The sequence below is a fragment of the Mobula hypostoma genome, chromosome 9 (assembly GCF_963921235.1).
Source record: "Mobula hypostoma chromosome 9, sMobHyp1.1, whole genome shotgun sequence".
NCBI lineage: Eukaryota > Metazoa > Chordata > Chondrichthyes > Myliobatiformes > Myliobatidae > Mobula > Mobula hypostoma.
This window is the reverse complement of record NC_086105.1, coordinates 30,952,208-30,973,489: the sequence shown is the minus strand read 5'-3', so window position 1 is coordinate 30,973,489 and position 21,282 is coordinate 30,952,208. Positions and strand designations below refer to the sequence as shown.

Sequence of the window (21,282 nt, the reverse complement as noted above, 5' to 3'; positions counted from 1 at the left end):
AATTATTATAATAAACATTTTTGCTTGTATATGATTGCTTCCTAACATTTGCCTGTGAGAATTATGTGAATTAAGTCTTGTAAGTTTAAAAAATTAATTTAGTATACTACAGATGAATGAGTGGATGAGGAAGTGGTGTAGGGGGCAGGGTTTCTGATTTCTGGATCATTGAGTTACTCCTGAACCCGAGGGGAACAATATCCTTGCAAGCAGGTTTGCTTGAGTTGTTGGGGATGGCTTAAATTAAGTTGGCAGGGGGATGGGAACCAGAGTGACAGGGCTGAGGATGGGGCAGCTGGTATACAAGTAGATGGAGTGTGGAGTGAGACTGTGAGGATGAACAGGAAGACGAAAGGGCAAAATTGTAGTCAGTGGGATGCAGTGAAGTGTAATGGCGGCAAAATCGAAAAGGGTGATGAACACAGGACTGATGGTGTTATATTTTAATGTATGTAGAATACAGCATAAAGTAGGTGAAACGTAGCACGCTTAGAGATTGGCAGGTATGTTGTGGTTATCATTGCGTGGCTGAAAGAAGATCATAGTTGGGAGCTTAGCATCCAAGGATACACCATGTATTGAAAGGACAGGCAGGTAGGGAAAAAGGGTTGGAATATCACAGTAGAGTAAAAGCAACTGCAGAGGTATGAGAGAGGAGCTGGCCAAAGTTGATTTGAAGGGGACAGTCGCAGAGATAACAGCAGAACAGCAATGGCTGGATTTTCTGGGGCAATTCGGAAAGAGCAGGATAGATCCATCCCAAAGATGAAGTGGTATACTAAAGGGAGGACTAGGCAACTCTGAGTAACAAGGAAAGTCAAAGACAGCATAAAACAAAAGAGAGGGTACATAATATAGCAAAAATTTGTGGAAGGTTAGAGGATTTCAACAAGGATGTAATGTTGAGACTTTATAAAGCACTGGTAAGGCTTCACTGGAGTATTGTGAGCAGGTTTATGCCCCTTATCTTAGAAAGGATATGCTGAAAGGATATGGAGAGGGTTCAAAGGAGGTTCACGAAAATGATTCCCGGATTGAATAGCTTATCATATGAAGAGCGTCTGATGGCTCTAGGGCTCTATTTCCTAGAATTCAGAAGAACGAGGGGGTGACCTCATTCATAGGTTATCGAGTAGTTAAAGGCATTGATTTAGTGAATGTGGAGAGAATGTTTCCTATGGTGAGAGAATCTCAGACTAGAGGTCACAGCCTCAGAATAGAGAGGTGTCCTTTTAGAATAGAGATGAGAAGGAATTTCTTTAGCCAAAGAGTGGTGAATCTGTGGAATTCTTTGCTGCGGGCAGTTGTAGAGACCAGTTCTTTATGTATATTTAAGAGAGAGGTTGATAAATTCTTGGTTGGTCAGGGCATGAAGAGATATGGGGAGAAGCTGGAGATTGGGGATGAGAGGAAAACTAGATCAAACATGACGAAAAAGTGGAGCAGACTCAATGGGCCAAATGGCCTAATTCTGTTCCTATATCTTAAAGTCTTAAGATGGGAAACTTTTAAAAACCAACAGAAAGCAATTTAAAAAAAACACATAGAGCCAGTAATATCAAAGAAGATACCAAATGTTTTTTTTCAGATACTATATATAAAGAGAAAAAGAGAAGTGAGAGTGGATAGTGGACTGCTGGAAATTGACGCTGGAGAGGTAGTCGTCATCGTTGTCATCATCATCATCATGTGCTGTATTGTTTGACGTGGTCTTATCCCTGACCATGATTGTTCTTGGCAAATTTTTCTACAGAAGCCATTTGTCATTGTCGTCTTCTGGGCAGTGTCTTTACCTGATAGGTGACCTCAGCCATTATCAGTGCTCTTATCTGCCTGGTGTCAGTGGTGGCATAACCAGGGCTTGTGATGTGCACTGACTGCTCATATAACCATCCACCTCCTGCTCCCATTGCTTCATCTGACCCTGATCAGGGGGGCTAAGCAGGTGCTACACCTTGCCCAAGGGTGACCTGCAGGCTAGTGGGGGGAAGGAGCTCCTTACACCTCCTTTAGTAGAGAGAAACTAATGGGGGACAAAGGAATGGCAAATGAACTTAATAAGCATTTTGCATCAATCTTCATTGTGGACGACACTAGCTGTATGCCAGGAATTCAAGAGTGTAAAGGCGCACAAGTGAGTGTAGTTGCTACTACTCAGGAGAAGGTGCTTCGGAAGTTGAAAGGTCTGAAAGTAGCCAAGTTGTCTGGACCAGATGGATTGCACCCTAGCGTTCTGAAAAGGGTACCTGAAGAGACTGAGGAGGCATTAGTAATGATCTTTCAAGAATCACTAGATTCTGGAATGGTTCCAAAGAACTGGAAAATTGGAAATGTCACTCTACTCCTTAAGAAGGGAGGGAGGCAGAAGAAAGAAAATCATAGGCCAGTACCTGATTTCAGTTATTGGGAAGATGTTGGAGCCCATTATTAAGCATGATGTTTTGGGGTACTTGGAGGCGCATGATAAAGTAGAGTTTCCTTGAGGGGAAATCTTACCTGACAAATCTGTTGGAATTGTTTGAGGATGACTATCGCCCTGTAGCGCTGACACCCATAGCCATGAAGTGCTTTGAGAGACTTGTGCTGTCACACATTAAGGCTATAATCCCACCTGATCTGGACAAACACCAGTTTGCCTACCGGGCAAACCGCTCCACAGAGGATGCAATCACAACAGCCCTCCATATTGTCTGACTCACTTAGAGGAACCGAACACTTATGTGAGGGTGTTATTTGTGGACTTCAGTTATGCATTTAACACAGTCATCCCCCCATAAACTGGTCATCAAACTGAACACTCTTGGCCTTGGTTCCACCCTGTGCTCATGGGTCATGGACTTTCTCACAGACCGACCACAGCAAGTCAGAATTGGTAAGCACACATCCATCACCCTCATCTTAAAAATAGGCACCCCGCAGGGCTGTGTGCTGAGCCCTATGCTCTACACACTCTTCACACATGACTGCACCCCCATTTACACCTCCAATTGCATAATTAAATTTGTAGTCGATACCACAGTGGTTGGCCTGATCTCAGACAAGGATGAAACAGCCCACAGGCTTGAGGTGGATCATCTGACGGAGTGGCGTGAGGGCAGCGACCTGGTCCTTAACACTTCTAATACAAAAGAGGTGATCATTGACTTCAGGAGATCAAAGGACAGAGTACACACCCCCCTCCATATACATGGAGAGGTAGTGGAAAGTGTGGAAAACCTAAAGTTCCGTGGAGTTATGTTGTCAAAACAGCTGACATGGACCACCAACACCTCGCTGCTTGTAAAAAAGGCACAACAAAGACTCTTCTTCCTCAGAAAGCTGTAACAGGCCAAACTTCCACAAAAGCTGTTGCTTAACTTCTATAGAAGCACAACTGAAACCATCCTGACCGACAGCGCCACAGTGTGGTATGCCAGCTGCACAGCCGCTGAGCGACGGGACCTGCATCGCGTAGTGAAGGCAGCCCAGCAAATTGTCAGGATGGAGCTCCCAGGACTGGACACCATCTATTCCAGCCCACTCAGGAGGAAAGCAATCAGCATAACCAGAGACACCACACACCCCGGCCTCTCCCTGTTTGATCCTCTGCTGTCCATCAAAAGGTTCAGGACACTAAAAGCCAGAATAAATAGACTGAGGAACAGCTTCTACCCCAGAGCTGTGGCCTCCACACACCACTCCCACAGAACAACGACTGAAACTGTGAGCACACACAAGGGCTCAAGTACTTGCACTAACGGCACTTAGTGCGTAACTGTGATATTCTGGTGCTGCTGCAACTTATTTCCTGTTACTTATCTATTTAATATTGTTTTTCTATTGTTGTCTTGTTTTTATCTACCGCTTTATTTAATTGCCTGAGAGGAAGCCAAACAGAGTTTCATTGTACCTATGTATAATGACAATAAAGATCATTCAATTCCATTCAATAACAGGCAGAATAGACAAAGAGTCAGTGTATGTTTACTTGGATTTTTTGAAGACCTTTGACAAGGTACTGCACATGAGGCTGTTTAACGAGGTAAGAGCCCAAGGTATCACAGGAAAGATACACGCACGGATAGAAGATTGGCTGATTGACAGGAGGCAGAGTCAGAATAAAGGGGGCGTATTCTGGTTGGCTGCATTGACAACTGGTCTTCCGTAAGGACCGATATTGGGACCACTTCTTTTCATGTTATATGTCTATAATTTGGATGTTGGAATTGATGGCTTTCTGGTCAAGTTTGCATCTGATACAAAGATAAGTGGAGGGGCAAGTAGTGTTGAGGAAGCAGGGAGTCTGTCAAAGGACTTAGACTGATTAGGAGAATGGGCAAAGAAGTGGCAGATGGAATATAGTGTCGGGAAGTGTGTGGTTTGAATTTTGGTAGAAGGAACAAAGGCATAGACTATTTTCTAATCGGGGAGAAAATTCAAAAATCAGGGGTGCAAAGGGACTTGGCAGTCCTTGTGTAAGATTCACTAAAGGGTTAACTTGCAGGTAGAGTCGGTGGTAAGGAGGGAAAATGCAACGTTAGCATTCATTTTGAGAGGACTAGAATATAATAGAATATAAGAGCAAGGATGTGATGCTGAGGCTTTATAAGGTATTGGTCAGACTGCATTTGGAGTATTGTGAGCAGGAATGAGTCCTTTATCTAAGAGAAGATGTGCAGGCATTGGAGAGGGTCCAGACGTGGCCCACGATTCCAGGAATGAAAGTATTAATGTATGAAGTGCATTTGATGGCTCTGGGCCTGTTCTCACTGAAGATTAGAAATATGAAAAGGGTCTCATTGAAACCTATTGAATATTGAAAGGCCTAGATGGAGAGGATGTGGAGAGGATGTTTCCTAAATTGGATGTGTCTCGGGCGAGAGGGCTCAGCTTCGGAATGGAGGGTACCCATTTAGAACAGAGACGAGAAGCAACTTCTTTAGCCAGAGGGTGGTGAATGTGTGGATTTGGTTGCCACGGATGGCTGTGGAGGCCAAGTCATTGAGTATATTTAAACCAGAGATAAATAGGTTCTTGCTTAGTCAGGGTGTTAAAGATTATGGGGAGCAGGCAGGAGAATGGCGTTGAGAAGGATGATGGATCAACTATGATGGAATTGTGACCAGATTTAATAGGCCAAGTGGCCTAATTCTGCTCCTATGCCTTACGGTCTTATAAGTAGTCTTAGGCCATTTGTTGGTGATTGAATGCACTGTATAAACCAGCGGTCCCCAACCACCAGGCCGTGGACCGGTGCCGGGCTGCGAAGCATGTGCTACCGGGCCACGAGGAAACGATATGATTTGGCGATATGAGTCAGCTGCACCTTTCCTCATTCCCTGTCACGCCCACTGTTGAGCTTGAACGCACGTGAGGTCATTACCCGCGCGTCATCCATTTCAGCGCGGGAAGGAGATCAATTCCTTGAGCTTGCAAATGACGGCGGGCTGAAAAGTATGTTTGACATAACATCTCTGCCGGCATTCTGGATCAAAGTCAAGGCTAAGTATCCTGAGACAGCCACGAATGCACTGAAAACGTTGCTTCCATTAACAGCACATCTCTGCAATGAGTACAACGAAAACTAACTTGCGGAATAGACTGGGCATAAGGAACCCCCTTTGAGTATCGCAGCCTCCCATCACCCCTCGATAGGACCGTCTTGTTGCAGGGAAACAAGCCCAGGGCTCCCACTGATTCAGCGATATTGGTGTGTTGCAATGATTTTATGTGTTCATAAGGGGAAAATATGTGCTGTGTGTTTAATATCCAAATGTTACTTAAAATATTATGATGCTATTGACTTGTAGGTGACTTATATAACTATACAACAATTACAGCACAGAAACGGGCCACCTCTGCCCTTCTAGTCCGTGCCGAACGCTACTGTCACCTAGTCCCACCGACCTGCACTCAGCCCATAATCCTCCATTCCTTTCCCGTCCATATAGCTATCCAATTTTTCTTTAAATGATAATATCGAACCTGCCTCTACCACTTCTACTGGAAGTTCGTTCAACACTTACTTCAAGCTTCCCTGATAATTGACTTATCACTGTATTCATGCGAGGAAAATATGTGTTGTGTGTTTAATATTAAATTCATCAGTTAATCCCTTTTAGACACGAAATTGAGTGTATTAGCCATTTATCACCTATATTCCGGTCGTGATTAACAACCCTGCCCCCCGAACAGAATTGCCTAAAACGATTCGTAACTCGGCACGTAAACGCATGCGCACTGGTGCCTGCGCAAGGCTTCATGGTAATTGTAGTCTTTATTGGGGTAAACGTATTTGACTGCTACTCTTGTCCGTTGGCAACCCCCCTCCCCCCCGGGTCGGCCGGTCCGCAAGAATATTGTCAATATGAAACTGGTCCACAATGCAAAAAACGTTGGGGACCCCTGGTATAAACATATAAAGAAAGATTCATATGTATATAGCAGCGTTCATGATTATCAAGTTGTATCATCATAAAAACACGAGTGGTCAGGATGAGAAACCGTTTCTTCCCCCAGGCCGTTAGGCTTCTGAACTCTCAGCCACATTGTATTTGAAGTGTCACTGGTTAATCTGTTCCGTACCATACAATATTTGCACTTTAGTTTGTTATTTATGTGTGATTCATCTGTAGATTTTATCCTTTCATTCATAAGTTATCATGTGTTATGTGCTTTACATCCTGGTTCGAAGAAATGTTGTCTCGCTTCTATATACATTATGTACGTTATATACATGTATGTAGTTAAATGACTATAAACTTCACTTGACTTGATAGAGTTGTAACTTATTTAATCTTTCCTTGTAACTGAGGTCCTCCAGGTATGGCAGCATCCTTGTAAATTTTCTCTGTATCCTTTCAACCTTGTTTACATCTTTCCTGTAGGTAGGTGACTAATCTGCATACAATACTCCAAATTTGGCCTCACCAATGTCTTGTACAACTTGAGCATAACATCCCATTTCCTGTACTCAGTACTCATAAAGGCCAATGTGCCAAAAGCTTTCTTTACAACCTTATCTACCTGTGACATCACTTTCAACTAATTATGGACCTATATTCCCAGATCCCTTTGTTCTACCACACTCCTCAGTGCCCTATTGTTCACTGTGCAAGACCTACCCTGGTTGGTCCTACTGAAGTGCAAAACCTTGCACTTGTCTTCATTAAATTCCATCTGTCAATTTTCAGCCCATTTTTCCAGCTGATGCAAATCCCTTTATAAGCCGTGGTGGTCTTCCTCGCTGTCTGCTACACCTGTAATCTTGGTGTCATCCAGAAATTTGCTGATCCAGTTAACCACATTATCATCCAGATCATTGATACAGATAACAAACAACAAAGGTTCCAGCACTGATCCCTGCGGCACACCACTTGTCACAGGCCTCCAGTCAGAGAGGCAACCCTCTCCTACCGCTGTCTGTCTTCTCCCACAAAGCCAATGTCTAATCCAATTAACTACCTTATCCTGAATGTTGAGCAACTGAACCTTCTTGACCAGCCTCCAATGCGGGATCTTGTCAAATGCCTTACCAAGGTCTGTGCAGGCAATGTCCACTGCCTTGCCATCATCCACTTTCCTGGTAACTTCCTCAAAAAATTCTATAAGATTGGTTAGATATGACCTACCACGCTCAAAGCCATGCTGACTCTCCCTGATCAGTCCATGTCTATCCAAATACTTTAGAGTATATATCCAGTCCCTTAGAATACCTTCCAAAAACTTTCCCACAACTGATGTCAGACTCACCGGCCTATAATTTTCTGGTTTCTGTTTAAAACCCTTTTTAAACAGTGGAACACCGATGGCTATCCTCCAGTCCTCTGGTACCTCTCTTGTCTCTAAGGAAGTTTTAAATATCTCTGCTAGGGCCCTGACAATTTCTGCACCTGCCTCTGTGGGGTCAATGCCTTGTCAGGCCCTGGCGATTTATCCACCCTGATTTGCCACAGGATAGCAAACACCACCTCCTCTGTAATCTGTACAAGGTCCATGTAGTTGAAGCCACTTTGCTTCACTTCTATATCCTCTGTATCCATCTCCCTAGTAAATGCAGATAAAAAGAATACATTTAAGATCCCCTCTCATCTGTTTTGGCTCCACAGATGGATTACCATTCTGGTCTTCCAAAGGACCAGTTTTGTCCCAAGAAATCCTTTCGCTCTTACGCTGTAGAATCACTTGGGATTCTCCTTCACCTTGTCTGGTGGAGCAACGTCATGCCTTCCTTAAGCCTTCCTGATATCTTTCGTATGTGTTCTCTTGCATTTTTTATATTCCATAAGCACCTCATCTGTTCCTACTTGCCTATATCTGCTATTTACCTCTTTTTTTTCTCTTAACCAGGGCCTCAATATCTCTTGAAAACCAAGGTTTCCTACACTTGTTACCTTTACTTTTTATTCTGATAGGCACATATAAGCTTTGTACTATTAAAATTTTGTTTTTGAAGGCCTCCCATTTTCCAAGTACGCCTTTGCCAGACTGCAACCTGTCCCAGTCCACGCCTGCCAGATCCTTCCTGATACCATCAAAATTGGCCTTTCTCCAATTTAGAATCTCAGCCCATGGACCAGACCTGTCTGTTTGCATATTTACTCTGAAACTAATGGCATTGTGGTCACTGGATGCGAAATGTTCCCCTGCACAAACGTCTGTCACTTGCCCTGTCTTATTCCCTAATAGTAGATCCAGTACTGCATGTTCTCCCATTGGAATTTTTACGTACTGATGAAGGAAACAACCCTGAACACACTGATAAACTCTATCTCATCTAGTCTTTTTACAGCATGAGATTCCCAGTCAATATGTGGAAAGTTAAAATCACCTGCAGTAACAACCTTATGTTTCTTGCAACAGCCTGCGATTTCTTTACAAATTTGTTCCTCCAAATCCCAAGGCCTGTTGGATGGTCTGTAATATAGTCCCATTAATGTGGTCATAACTTCCTTAATTTCTCAGTTTCATCCATAATGCTTCACTAGTGGAGTTCTCCACTCTGTTCTGATAGAGCACAGCCGTGACATTTTCCCTGACTAGTAATGCTGACCCTTTTCTTTTAATCTCTCCCCTCTGTCGTGTCTAAATCACAGAACCCCAGAATTTTGAACTGCCAGTCCTGCCCCTCTTGCAACCAAAACTCACTAATAGCTACAATGTCATAATTCCAGGGGTCGTCCATGCCCTGAGCTCATCCGCCTTTCCTATGATACTTCTTGTACTGAAATATATGCAGCTCAGGACACTAGTTGCATCATGCACAACCTTTTGATTCCTGACTTTCTGACATTTCTGACATGTGGGTAGTCAGAGGCATTTCCCCAGGGCTGAAATGGCTAGCACGAGAGGGCATAGTTTTAAGGTGCTTGGAAGTAGGTACAGAGGAGATGCCAGAGGTAAGTTTTTTACGCAGAGAGTGGTGAGTGCGTGGAATGGGCTGCGGTGGTGGAGGCGGAAATGATAGGGTCTTTTAAGAGACTCCTGGTTAGCTACATGGAGCTTAGAAAAATAGAGGGCTATGGGTAAAGCCTAGGTAGTTCTAAGGTAGGGACATGTTCGGCACAGCTTTGTGGGCCGAAGGGCCTGTATTGTGCTGTATGTTTTCTATGTTTCTATGTAAACCCTACCAAGTGGCATTAACAGGTCCTTCACTTTTATTGAAACCATTTTTCACGCTGGAAGGTTTCTCACCTTCCTATCAACTTGAGCATCCTGGCCATTTTCCTCTGAACTTCCTCATTATCAAAGCGTTTTCACCCACAAAACTGGCGCTCACTGGGTGTTGTTTTTGCTTTTCGCACCATTCTCTGTAAACGCTAGAGACTTGTGTGTGAAAATCCCAGGAAATCATCATTTCCTGAGGTACTCAAACCACCCGGTCTGGCACCAACAATCATTCCAGAGTCAAAGTTACTTAGATTACATTTCTTCCCTATGGACGACTTTATTGGAATTGCAAGACCCTGTCGGACATCAGTAACATAGTATACTGCAAGTTCAGTTCATTAGTGAGACTAATAGCAGGGGTGCTGCATTGCCTTGGTTGTCGCAAGGGGTAGTCTGTTTCAGCCATCCAGGGGAGGAGACAAAGAGAATACCTACCCCTCTGTGGGGCACGCTGGAATCTGTACTGGGTTAGCTATACATCTGTGTAGCTCTCTGGTGTCCGCTCAGTGGAACAACAAGCTGGACCAGGACTGTAGACATGCCACTCGGGCTTGGGCTATATATATTTTTCTTTGTGACCCATTGCAATTTGCCTTTCGCCACAATAGGTCAATGGCAGGTGGAATCTCAGTGACTCTACGGCTTTAGGCCACCTGAACAACACAAACCCCTATGTCAGGATGCTGTTCATCGACTATATCTCAGCATTTAATACCATCATTCCCACAATCCTGATTGAGAAGTTGCAGAACCTGGGATCTCTGTACCTCACTCTTCAATTGGATCCTTGATTTCCTAACCGGAAGACCACAGTCTGTGTGCATTGGTGATAACATATTCTCCTCGCTGACAATCAACACTGGCACACCTCAGGGATGTGAGCTTAGCCCATTGCTGTATTCTCTGTATACACATGACTGTGTGGCTAGGCATAGCTCAAGTACCATCTATAATATGCTGACGATACAACCATTGTTGGTAGAATCTCAGGTGGTGGTGAAAGGGCGTACCAGAGTGAGATATGCCAACTAGTGGAATGGTGCCACAGCAACAACCTGGCACTCAACATCAGCAAGACGAAACAGCTGATTGTGGACTTCAGGAAGGGTAAAACGAAGGAACACATACCAATCCTTATGGAGAGATCAGAAGCGGAGAGAATGAGCAGCTTCAAGTTCCTGGGTGTCAAGATCTCTGAGGACCTAAGCTGGTCCCAACATATCGATGTAGTTATAAAGAAGGCAAGACAACGGCTATACTTTAGTAGGAATTTGAAGAGATTTGGCATGTCAATAAATACACGCTAAAACTTCTATAGTTGTACCGTGGAGAGCATTCTGACAGGCTGCATCACTGTCTGGTATGGAGGGGCTACTGCACAGGACCAAAAGAAGCTGTAGAAGGTTGTAAATCTAGTCAGCTTCATCTTGGGCACTGGCCTACAAAGTACCCAGGACATCTTTAGGGAGCAGTGTCTCAGAAAGGCAGTGTCCATTATTAAGGACCTCCAGCACCCAGGGCATGCCCTTTTCTCACTGTTACCATCAGGCAGGAGGTACAGAAGCCTGAAGGCACACACTCAGCAATTCAGGAACAGCTTCTTCTCCTCTGCCATCCGATTCCTAAATGGACATTGAATTTTTGGATACTACCTCACTTTTTTAATATATAGTATTTCTGTTTCTGCACGTTTTATTAATCTATTCAATATACATAATTGATTTACTTGTTTATTATTATTACTTTTTTTTGTCTTCTCTCTGCTAGATTATGTATTGCGTTGAACTGCTGTTGCTAAGTTAACAAATTTCACGTCACATGCCGGTGATAATAAACCTGATTCTGATTCTGATGTTTTTCTGAAATTGTAGACATTTGTGCTATGTGATGTTGGAAATGTGTGTTGCAGCTTCGCCATGGAGGAATGCTGATTTGTTTGATGATATTCACATTTGGTTGGGTGATAGTTACATTTGAACTTGAACATGATTCTGATGTTTGGTCTGAACAACAGCTGAACCTCTTGACCATGTCTGCATGCTTTTATGCATTGAGTTGCTGCCACACGATTGGCTGATTAGATATTTGTATCAACAAGTAAATGTACAGGTGTACCTAAGAAAGTGGCCACTGTTGATATTGATACATGTATTGATATTTTGAGGTGATCCCTACTATTGAAGGATGAGTAATGGATTACTTTTGATATTGAGTAATTATTATTATTATTATAGGCAACTACAGTCCATTTGTGCCAGGAGATTAACACAAATAGCAAACAATTTAACATTTCATTGGTCTGGTCTTGTTCTAATGTATTGCCCAGGAAATGCTACTTCTGACAATACAATGCTCCCTTGTTACTGCACTAATTTTTAAAAGAAGTCTGAATATATTTTTCCTGATAGAAGAAAAGTTGCACCTGACTGGGCTAAACTATTCCTCCTCTAATAAGCCAAATAATATATACAGGTCAGTTTTTGCAAAACGCAATGAAGTATACTAATAATCCTCCAGTGTTGTGCGATACATTATGGCAGGATGTAAGATTGTGGATAATCTTTACTATGCAGTTAATTCCAGCCTCCGCTCTAAGGCCAAGGATCCAAGGATGACTGGTAGGTATTCTCTGCAGGAAGGGAAAAGGGACAATGGAAATGCCAAGGTTGTTTTTTGTGTACTTCCTTATAATCAGTAGACAAGTGGAATTGCCAAAGTCTAAGGAATACACTATGGCTAATGTGATTCATGAGTGCATGCACTTTCCGCTGTGCTCATAGGCCTCAGGACCATCCTGGTCACAAATTTGTTATGTTTGGTGTTCCATTCTTCATGAAGGCAACAGTTTCCTCTCTTTCCATAAGACCATAAGATATTGGGGCAGAATTAGGCCGTTCAGCCCATCAAGTCATCTTCTATATTGTTTCTAGAGGGAAACTATCTAACATACATTTAATTATTTATATTCTTAATTAATATGTAGGACAAAGAAATGCATCGTCAGAGGGTCAATTGTATGCCTGAGGTAATCCCTAACAAAGCTAAGTTCTTTAACGTTCTATGTTTCAGGTGAATTTCAGTTTGCTGTGGCTTCTGATGATAACTCTGAGTTTTGGCTAAGTACAGATGACAGCCCATCAAATGTCACACTAATGGCTGGAGTTGGAAAGGTATGATTTTAGCTCATGCTCCTGGACCTGGATTAAATGCTTGATTAACCCAGGGCACAGTGACATTGAGCTGTCTCCTTTTGGTTCTCATCATGTTGGGGAGTAACAATCGTGCTCAGTTCATTGGTAGGGGAGAAATAAGCTCAGTTTGTGAGAAGTGGGATTGTTAAAGAAAGCTGAGTAGAAGTGGCGCCTGTGCCCATTAGAGTCAGTGGAAGTCATTGAGCAGTATTTGCTCGGAGCTCACTATGGTCATCAGAATAACCAGCCAAAGTGAACCCTCTTGCTGCTGGTTTTAATGCTGATAGGTGCTCCTTATTTCCTATCATAATTGGCAGCAAGTAGAAGCATTCACGTAAGAATAAAACCTCAGAAGGAAGTGTAAGAGCTTGTACGACCCATAACTAGCATTAAGCTTCTTGATCAGCAAATGCACCCCCAGGGGCACCAGTGGGCAACCTGAAAAGGAGAAAAGATATTCTGTACTCTCATTGGTAGACAGGAAGCCTTCTAACACTGTGGTTGAGTGCCTTTAGCTTCAATATAGAAATGATACTTAGCATTGGGGATATGGTTATGGGTCTCGGATTCACAATTCTGCTACTCTCTCTCTTTCTCTCTTTCTCTCTCTCTCTCTCGCAGAACTCATACCTCTGCCAATCCATTTTTGCTATTGTTAGTCAAAATTGCTGCCGTTTATGGCAAGAAGGTGGAATCCAAATTCTCATCGCAGAGCGGGTCAGGGTCCTGCATTATGTCCATCTGTAACCATGAGAATTCAACCACCACTTAGAGCTGCTGGGAGAGCACTCTGCAGGAACGTGAAATAATGCAAAGATACACAAAAAATTAATGGACAGCTCGAGCATGATTAGCTTATGTTGGTGTGATCAGTGTTTCTGCAGGTTCTTTAAATGGATAGAAGACTAAAAGTGAGGAAAGTGAGTGGTTGAGGGTAATATTCTGTGATTAGAATTTAGGAAAAGTGACGATGAGTTGCACAACGAGGGTAAAACGGACCCAGAGTGGAATTGTACCATTCAGAGAGAATGTTCATTGAAATCACAGCCAGATTAGCTGGTCATATGGTAGATCTCTGTAAAGGACTTGCCAATTAGTAGCCGAGATTTGCACCTTGCTGCACTTCAAAAGTCTCCAACAGACCTTACCACACAGAGAGTGGTGGGTGCGTGGAATGCACTGCCAGCAATCGTGGTAGAGGCATATACAATAGGGTCTTTTAAGGTACTCTTAGATGGGTATATGGAGCTTAGAAAAATCGAGGGCAATGCAGTAGGGAAATTCTAGGCAGCTTCTAGAGTAGGTTACATGGTCAGCACATCATTGTGGGCCGAAGGGCCTGTAATGTGCTGTAGATTTCTATCTTCTATGTTCTAAACCTGAGTGTAATGATGAATGCCTTTAACTAACGGAAGTGAAAGGAATCCTTCTGCCTGACAGCAGGTTTCCTGTCCGTGGTTAACGGCTTGGATGGATGTAGCGGAATAGATATCAAAGCAGCGTGGCACAGGGACCGACGTCACCAATGCCCACACTTCCACCACACACAATCCTGCACCGACTGACTTAATGGACACTTTAAGTGTGAAAAATCAAACTTTGTGTGCTCAGGGTTTTCAAATGTTTTGCTGTCCAGACCAGGAGAACAGAACAGTGATAGGAAGTGTTATTTCTTCACCTTTGGCTCTTCCTATAATGCCTCCTAGATAACTTAGTTTGCTGTGCAAAGCTGCACAAAGAAAAATATTAAGAGGAGCCTTCATTCTCATACAGTAAAGTAAGTACAGCTCTCTCTAGCAGGCAGACAAAATTACATGCCAGTTACAACATTTAATTGCTTTTTGTAATATAGCAATATAAGCTGAAAAGTACAATGCAAACTGCATTTCTAGTCAGAAATAGCAAGTAACAATATGAATGAAATATGAAGTTCTTTGAAGTTAATGAAATATTTTTTAATTAATGGCAACACACACAAAATGTGCAAATCAGTCAGCATCTATGGAAATGATTAAAGAGTCGACGTTTCGGGTTTAGACCCTCTTTCAGGACTGAGAAGGAAGAGGGAAGATGCCAGAATAAAAAGGTGGGAGGGTAAAGAGGCCAGCTAGAAGGTGATAGGTGAAGCCAGGTTGGTGGGAAAGGTCAAGGGCTGGAGAAGGAAGAATCTGATAGGAGAGGAGAGTGAACAATGTGGGAAAGGGAAGGAGGAGGGGCCCCAGAGGAACTAATAGGCAGGTGAGAAGAATTGAAAGGTCAGAGTGGAGTTAAGTGGGGATGGGGGGAATTTGTTCACCGGAAGAAAATTGATATTGATGACATCAGGTTGGAGGGTACCCAGATGGAATGTAAAGTATTGCTCCTCCACCCTGAGGGAGGCCCCATCTCGGCATAGGAGGAGGCCACAGACTGACATGTCAGAGTGGGAATTGGAATTAAAATGTTGGGCCACTGGAAAGTACCACTGTTTTGGTCCCCTAGTTTACAAATGGGCTGATGTAGAGGAGGCTGCATCAAAAACACTGGACATAATAGACTACCCCAGCAGATTCACAGGTGAAGTCTTGCCTCATCTGGAAGGACTGGTTGGTGGCCGGAATGGAGGCGAGGGAGGAGGTAAATGGGTAGGTGTAGCACTTAGGCTGCTTGCAGGGATAAGTGCCGGGAAGGAGATTAGTAGGGAGAGACAAATGGACAAGGGAATGGCAGAGGGAATTATCCCTGCAGAAAGAGGGATGGGGGGAGGTATAGATGTTTTTAGTGATAGGATCCCTTTGGAGATGGCAGAAGTTGCGGAGGATATTGTGTTAGATGTAGAGGCTGATGGGGTGGTAAGTAAGGGCAAGAGAGAGACTGTCAGGAAGACGGGCTAGTGCGGTTGTACGGGAAATGGAGGAGATGCAGGTGAGGGCAGCATTAATAGTAGAAGGAGGGAAACTCCATTCTTTAAAGAAAGAGGACATCTCTGATGTCCTGCAGTAGAAAGCCGTATCCTGGGAACAGATACGGCAGAGGCAAAGACACTGAGAAAAGGGAATAGCATTTTTATAGCAGATAGGCTGGGAAGAACTAGAGTCAAGATAAGATTTTAATTAATGTTGCAGCAGAAGAATTGGTGCTAGGGTTGTACAGAAAAGGAGATAAGGGATAGACGTAGATGTAGATTGTGAAGTCCTATAACTTACCTTACTGTTCAGGACAACAGGGGCACCATCAGATCAGGGTATTTTATGTAGAATTAGATTCAATAGAAAAGCATGCTCAATCAAACATAAACAGCAAAATCTCGAGTATTTTCCTCATTGTGATGTTGGGAATTTTGTTTTGGACCTTCTAATTTTGTTAGTTTGCCAACTTCATTACAGTTCACTATTGGAAAATAGAATTTTTTTAACACCCCACACATATGCGAATGAATTTTATCTGAGGCAAGAATTTCATGTAACATTAAAATAATGTTAACATGCTTCTGATTTCCAACTTAGACTGGTAAAGAGTGGACGGCCCCAGGAGAATTTGGAAAATTTCGAAGTCAAATCTCCAAGCCTGTACTGTAGGTATTATTTTTCAAATAGTGACATAATTTCTTTTATGTAATTTCTGTTTAATATTATCTAATTCCCAGAGACAATATTATTGCAGTTTTATTTGAAATATTGTCCTTTCACAGACTGAACTTTTAAAATATTATTTAAGTTTTTCATCATTGAAATATTGAAAGAAATTATTAGTTATTGTCTGCACACGTTAACTTACAGTAATACCCTTTTTAACAGTAAAAAGCTAAAAGAAGTTGTAAAGTGGTCAGACTTTATTAAATAAAACAGTTATGATTGATGTTTATGATTATTAATTCAAGATTATATTTTTATTCATTTAAAATATTCCAATAGAGAATTGTTTGTTTGCTGCACTCAGAGAATATGGGTATGGAATTTGTAAGACAAGCTTTTCATAAGGGAGACTCTGACCATTGTTCGTTGTATTATCTGTTCTTAAAATACAAACCCCATTTCCAGAAAAGTTGGGATATTATCCAAAATGCAATAAAAACAAAAATGTGTGATATGTTAATTCACATGAACATTTATTTAACTGACAAAAGTATAAAGAAAAGAATTTCAATAGTTTTACTGACCAACTTAATTGTATTTTGTAAACATACACAAATTTAGAATTTGATGGCTGCAACACACTCAACAACAGTTGGGACAGAGGCATGTTCACCATTGTGTTACATCACCTTTCCTTTTAATAACACTTTCTAATCGTTTTGGAACTGAGAATACTAATTGTAGTAGTTTTGCAATTGGAAATTTTGTTCATTTTTGCTTGATATAAGACTTCAGCTGCTCAACAGTCCGTGGTCTCCGTTGTCTGATTCTCCTCTTCATGATGTGCCATACGTTTTCAATAGGAGATAGATCTGGACTGGCAGCACGCCAGTCAAGCACACGCGCTCTGTGTCTACAAAGCCACGCTGTTGTAGCCCGTGCAGAATGTGGTCTGGCATTGTCCTGCTGAAATAAGCATGGACGTCCCAGGAAGAGACGTCGTCTTGATGGTAACATATATCTCTCTAAAATCCTAATATACGCCTCAGAGTTGATGGTACCTTCACATACATGCAACTCACCCATGCCGTGGGCACTGATGCACCCCCATACCATCACTGATTCTGGCTTTTTCACCTTTCGCTGATAACAATCTGGATGGTCGTTTTCATCTTTGGCACGGAGAACTCGTCACCCCTTTTTTCCGAAAACTAGCTGAAATGTGGACTCATCTGACCACGGCACATGGTTCCACAGTCTTTCAGTCCATCTGAGATGAGCTCGGGCCCAGAGAACTCGCCAGCGTTTCTGCATAGAGTTGATGTATGGCTTCCTCTTTGCTTAATACAGTTTCAAGTTGCATTTCTGGATGCAGTGACGGACTGTGTTGAGTGACAATGGTTTTCTGAAGTACTCCCGAGCCCAGGTGGCTATAATTGTCACAGTAGCATGACGGTTTCTTGGGCAGTGCCGCCTGAGGACTCGAAGATCACGCGCATTCAACAGTGGTTTCTGACATTGCCCTTTACGCACTGAGACGTCTCTGAATTCTCTGAATCTTTTCACAATATTATGTACCGTAGATGTTGAAAGACCTAAATTCTCTGCAATCTTGCGTTGAGAAATGTTCCTTTTGAACTGACTAACGATTCTCTCAGGAATTTTGGCACAAAGGGGTGAGCCACGGCCCATCCTTGCTTGCAAAGACTGAGCCTTTGATGGACGCTACTTTTATACCCAGTCATGATACCTCACCTGCTACCAATTAGCCTGCTTCATGTGGAGTCTTCCAAACCGGTGTTACTTAAATATTCTGTGCACTTTTCAATCTTATTTTAACTCTGTCCCAATTTTTGTTGAGTGTGTTGCAGCCATCACATTCTAAATTGGTGTATATTTACAAAATACAATTAAGTTGGTCAGTAAAACTATTGAAAATCTTTCTTTGTACTTTTGTCAGTTAAATAAAGGTTCACGTGAATTAACATATCACAGATTTTTGTTTTTATTGCATTTTGGAAAATATCCCAACTTTTCTGGGAATGGGGTTTGTATATGCATTATTGAATGTAACACCCTGGAGGGTGGTTATTGTAGTATTCAATGTGAACAATGAGCATCCCTCAACTGTGGCAAGAACCAAACAAAGTTGCCATCTATAATCAAAATATATTTGTAATCTGACCCACCTGAAGTAAAGAATTTGAGAAATACATTAAAACACTGGTGAAGTGTTGGTACATTAAGTTGGTAGCTAATATAGAGACTGGATTTGTCAGAGGAAGTTGTAAATGCTGAGAATGTACTACTGGAGGATAAGAAAACTTTGTTAGTTTGAAAGTATTCAATAATCTAAATTTTAGATAACATTAATAAGTAGAAAAGTCACAAATTTTATGAAAGAACAGAGCATGACATTTAACCCAGTCATATTCAGTAACTTAGAACTTATAGGATTTTCAGTAACTTGTAGCTTGGGTGAGTTGTATATGCATTTGCTTCTTTTAATGTTTAAGTATATTTTGGTATCAGGGTTTCCTGTTTGTTAAGTTTAGTTGTTTTGGTTGTTATATTCTCAACTATTTTTTTGAACTGAAAGAGAAATTGAAAAACTTTAGAGAAAATGTGAGGCAACAATAAAGGACGAGAAATAAATAATCAATGGATCTAGAACAGGGTGGAATGAGTGAAAATGAAATATGTTGTAATGGGGTGTTTGTATATATGTCAGCTGTATGCTCATGAGGTGATAAGCTTTCTGGTTTATAGAAAAAGTAAGGAAGTTTTGAAGTTACAAATGGTTGTTTGTGTGGAGTATATCAGGGAGCTCACCCTAAACTGATTCATAATTTATAATCTGACCCACCTGAAGTATAGAAATTGAGAAATACATTCAAACATTGCTGAAGTGTTAGTACATTAAGTTGCTAATATATAGGCATCCGTTAGTCTCATGAGACCATGGAGGATTTGCTCCCTGGAAGGTTTCCAGGGCACAGGCCTAGGCAAGGTTATATGCAAGACCAGCAGTTGCCCATGCTGCAAGTCTCCCCTCTCCACGCCACCGATGTTGTCCAAGGGAAGGTCATTAGGACCCATACAGCTTGGCACCGGTGTCGTCGCAGAGCAATGTGTGGTTAAGTGCCTTGCTCAAGGACATACGCTGCCTCAGCCAAGGCTTGATCTAGCAACTTTCAAATCACTAGACGAACGCCTTAACCACTTGGCCACATGCCACAAGTTGGTAGCTAATATAGACACTGGATTTGTCAGAGGAAGTTGTAAATGACTCGTAGGTTGCAATAGAATTGAAACAAACCCCATGTTATGCCTTACTAAAAAAATCAGCAGTTGATTATAAGTAATTAACACATGATGTACTGCTCAGAGTGGGTATATCCTTGAAGGCATGTTTGTGTTGGTTTTCCAGTTTTAATGTAAATGTGTTTTTTTAAATTTTCTGCAGATTGTCATCCTCCAGGAAATATTACTTTGAGATACTCCATAAGCAAAACAGCCAGGGAACAGATCATGTAGAAGTTTCTGTGAGTTTTTGTCTTGACAAAAATCTTGTGTAATTGTTTTCGTATTATGTGCAAAACTAATGCAGTACAATTTGTAAAAGTAATGTGAATTTGAAACTTTGATATTGTTAGATTGTACAGTAATAAAAGTTCATGTGCCCGTTCCTGAAAAGCAGGATGGTTGAATCTTTCTTTTAACTCCTGTATGCTTCAGAGTTTGACCCCCAATTTATTGGCATTCAGTAATTCACTTCACATATGAAAGGTCAATGTCTGGGCATTTATTGTGTTCTGTCTGCTGTATATATGCAGGTGCTGATTGTGCTGTTTGGAAGTGTGCATTGAGCTGATTATAGTGGGGATGAATTGTTGTTCTCATCAGTCTTTCCTGTATTTATGCCTTTGTCATCTCCTGTTTATAGAATTGTTGAGAGTAGAGAGTGCTTTATAGAAAGTTATGGGCATTAATTTTATTTGAACCCCCACAGTCGTCACATTTTTAAATTGGCATCGCACTTTCCAGATGAAATAATGGCCTTTTCCCTTCTATCTTTAATCCCTTTCCTCATTTTTAATCTCACTTAATCTCATTGCCATTTATATTTATCATCTGGGCTTTTAGTTGCTTGGGTTGTGGGTTCAGAGTTCTCACTTTTAAACCTCTCCACTGCTATATATCGCTGTGAATAATGATGTACAAGCGGAAACCAGAGTTGGCCATTCAGTGCTGCTGAACGGCTCTGACATTTAATAAAACTATCGCTTTATGAGGCTCTTTACCAACCCACAATTTTGTCTCTTACCCTAATATCTTGATATTTTAGTTGTTTTGGTATCAAAGTTTGTTTAAATATAATTACAAAGCACCTAGGAGCCCTTCTGCTATATTAAGGATGCAATTAAAATGTGAGCGATTGAGTTCAAAAGTTTTAAGATTTTTCATTTGCAGGATATGTCATCACTGGTTTTATACCGTGGTTTCAGAAAGTACTTGATAACATCAGAAACTTGAGCTTATGATAGGGGTTTGATGGTGAACATTTCAAAGATGTAACACACATCAAAGTTGCTGGTGAACGCAGCAGGCCAAGCAGCATCTATAGGAAGAGGTGCAGTCGACGTTTCAGGCCGAGACCCTTCGTCAGGACTAACTGAAGGAAGAGTGAGTAAGGGATTTGAAAGCTGGAGGGGGAGGGGGAGATGCAAAATGATAGGAGAAGACAGGAGGGGGAGGGATAGAGCCAAGAGCTGGACAGGTGATAGGCAAAAGGGGATACGAGAGGATCATGGGACAGGAGGTCCGGGAAGAAAGACGGGGGGGGGGGTTGACCTAGAGGATGGGCAAGAGGTATATTCAGAGGGAGA

The 21,282-nt window shown here is 42.0% G+C and overlaps 1 protein-coding gene across 3 annotated transcripts in view; it reads left to right on the top strand.

The window, feature by feature from the left end:
* The window catches only part of b4galnt3b (beta-1,4-N-acetyl-galactosaminyl transferase 3b), a 177,148-nt gene that overhangs the window by 100,743 nt on the left and 55,123 nt on the right, over positions 1-21,282 (top strand). For all 3 annotated transcript variants that reach the window (XR_010019183.1, XM_063057972.1, XM_063057973.1), the window contains 3 exons: positions 12,718-12,818; positions 16,325-16,392; positions 19,860-19,938. Coding sequence is in view for 2 of the 3 variants with exons in the window: in XM_063057972.1 (XP_062914042.1) it covers positions 12,718-12,818; positions 16,325-16,392; positions 19,860-19,938 (248 nt within the window). In the remaining variant the exon portion in view is untranslated. The remainder of the gene's footprint in view (positions 1-12,717; positions 12,819-16,324; positions 16,393-19,859; positions 19,939-21,282) is intronic.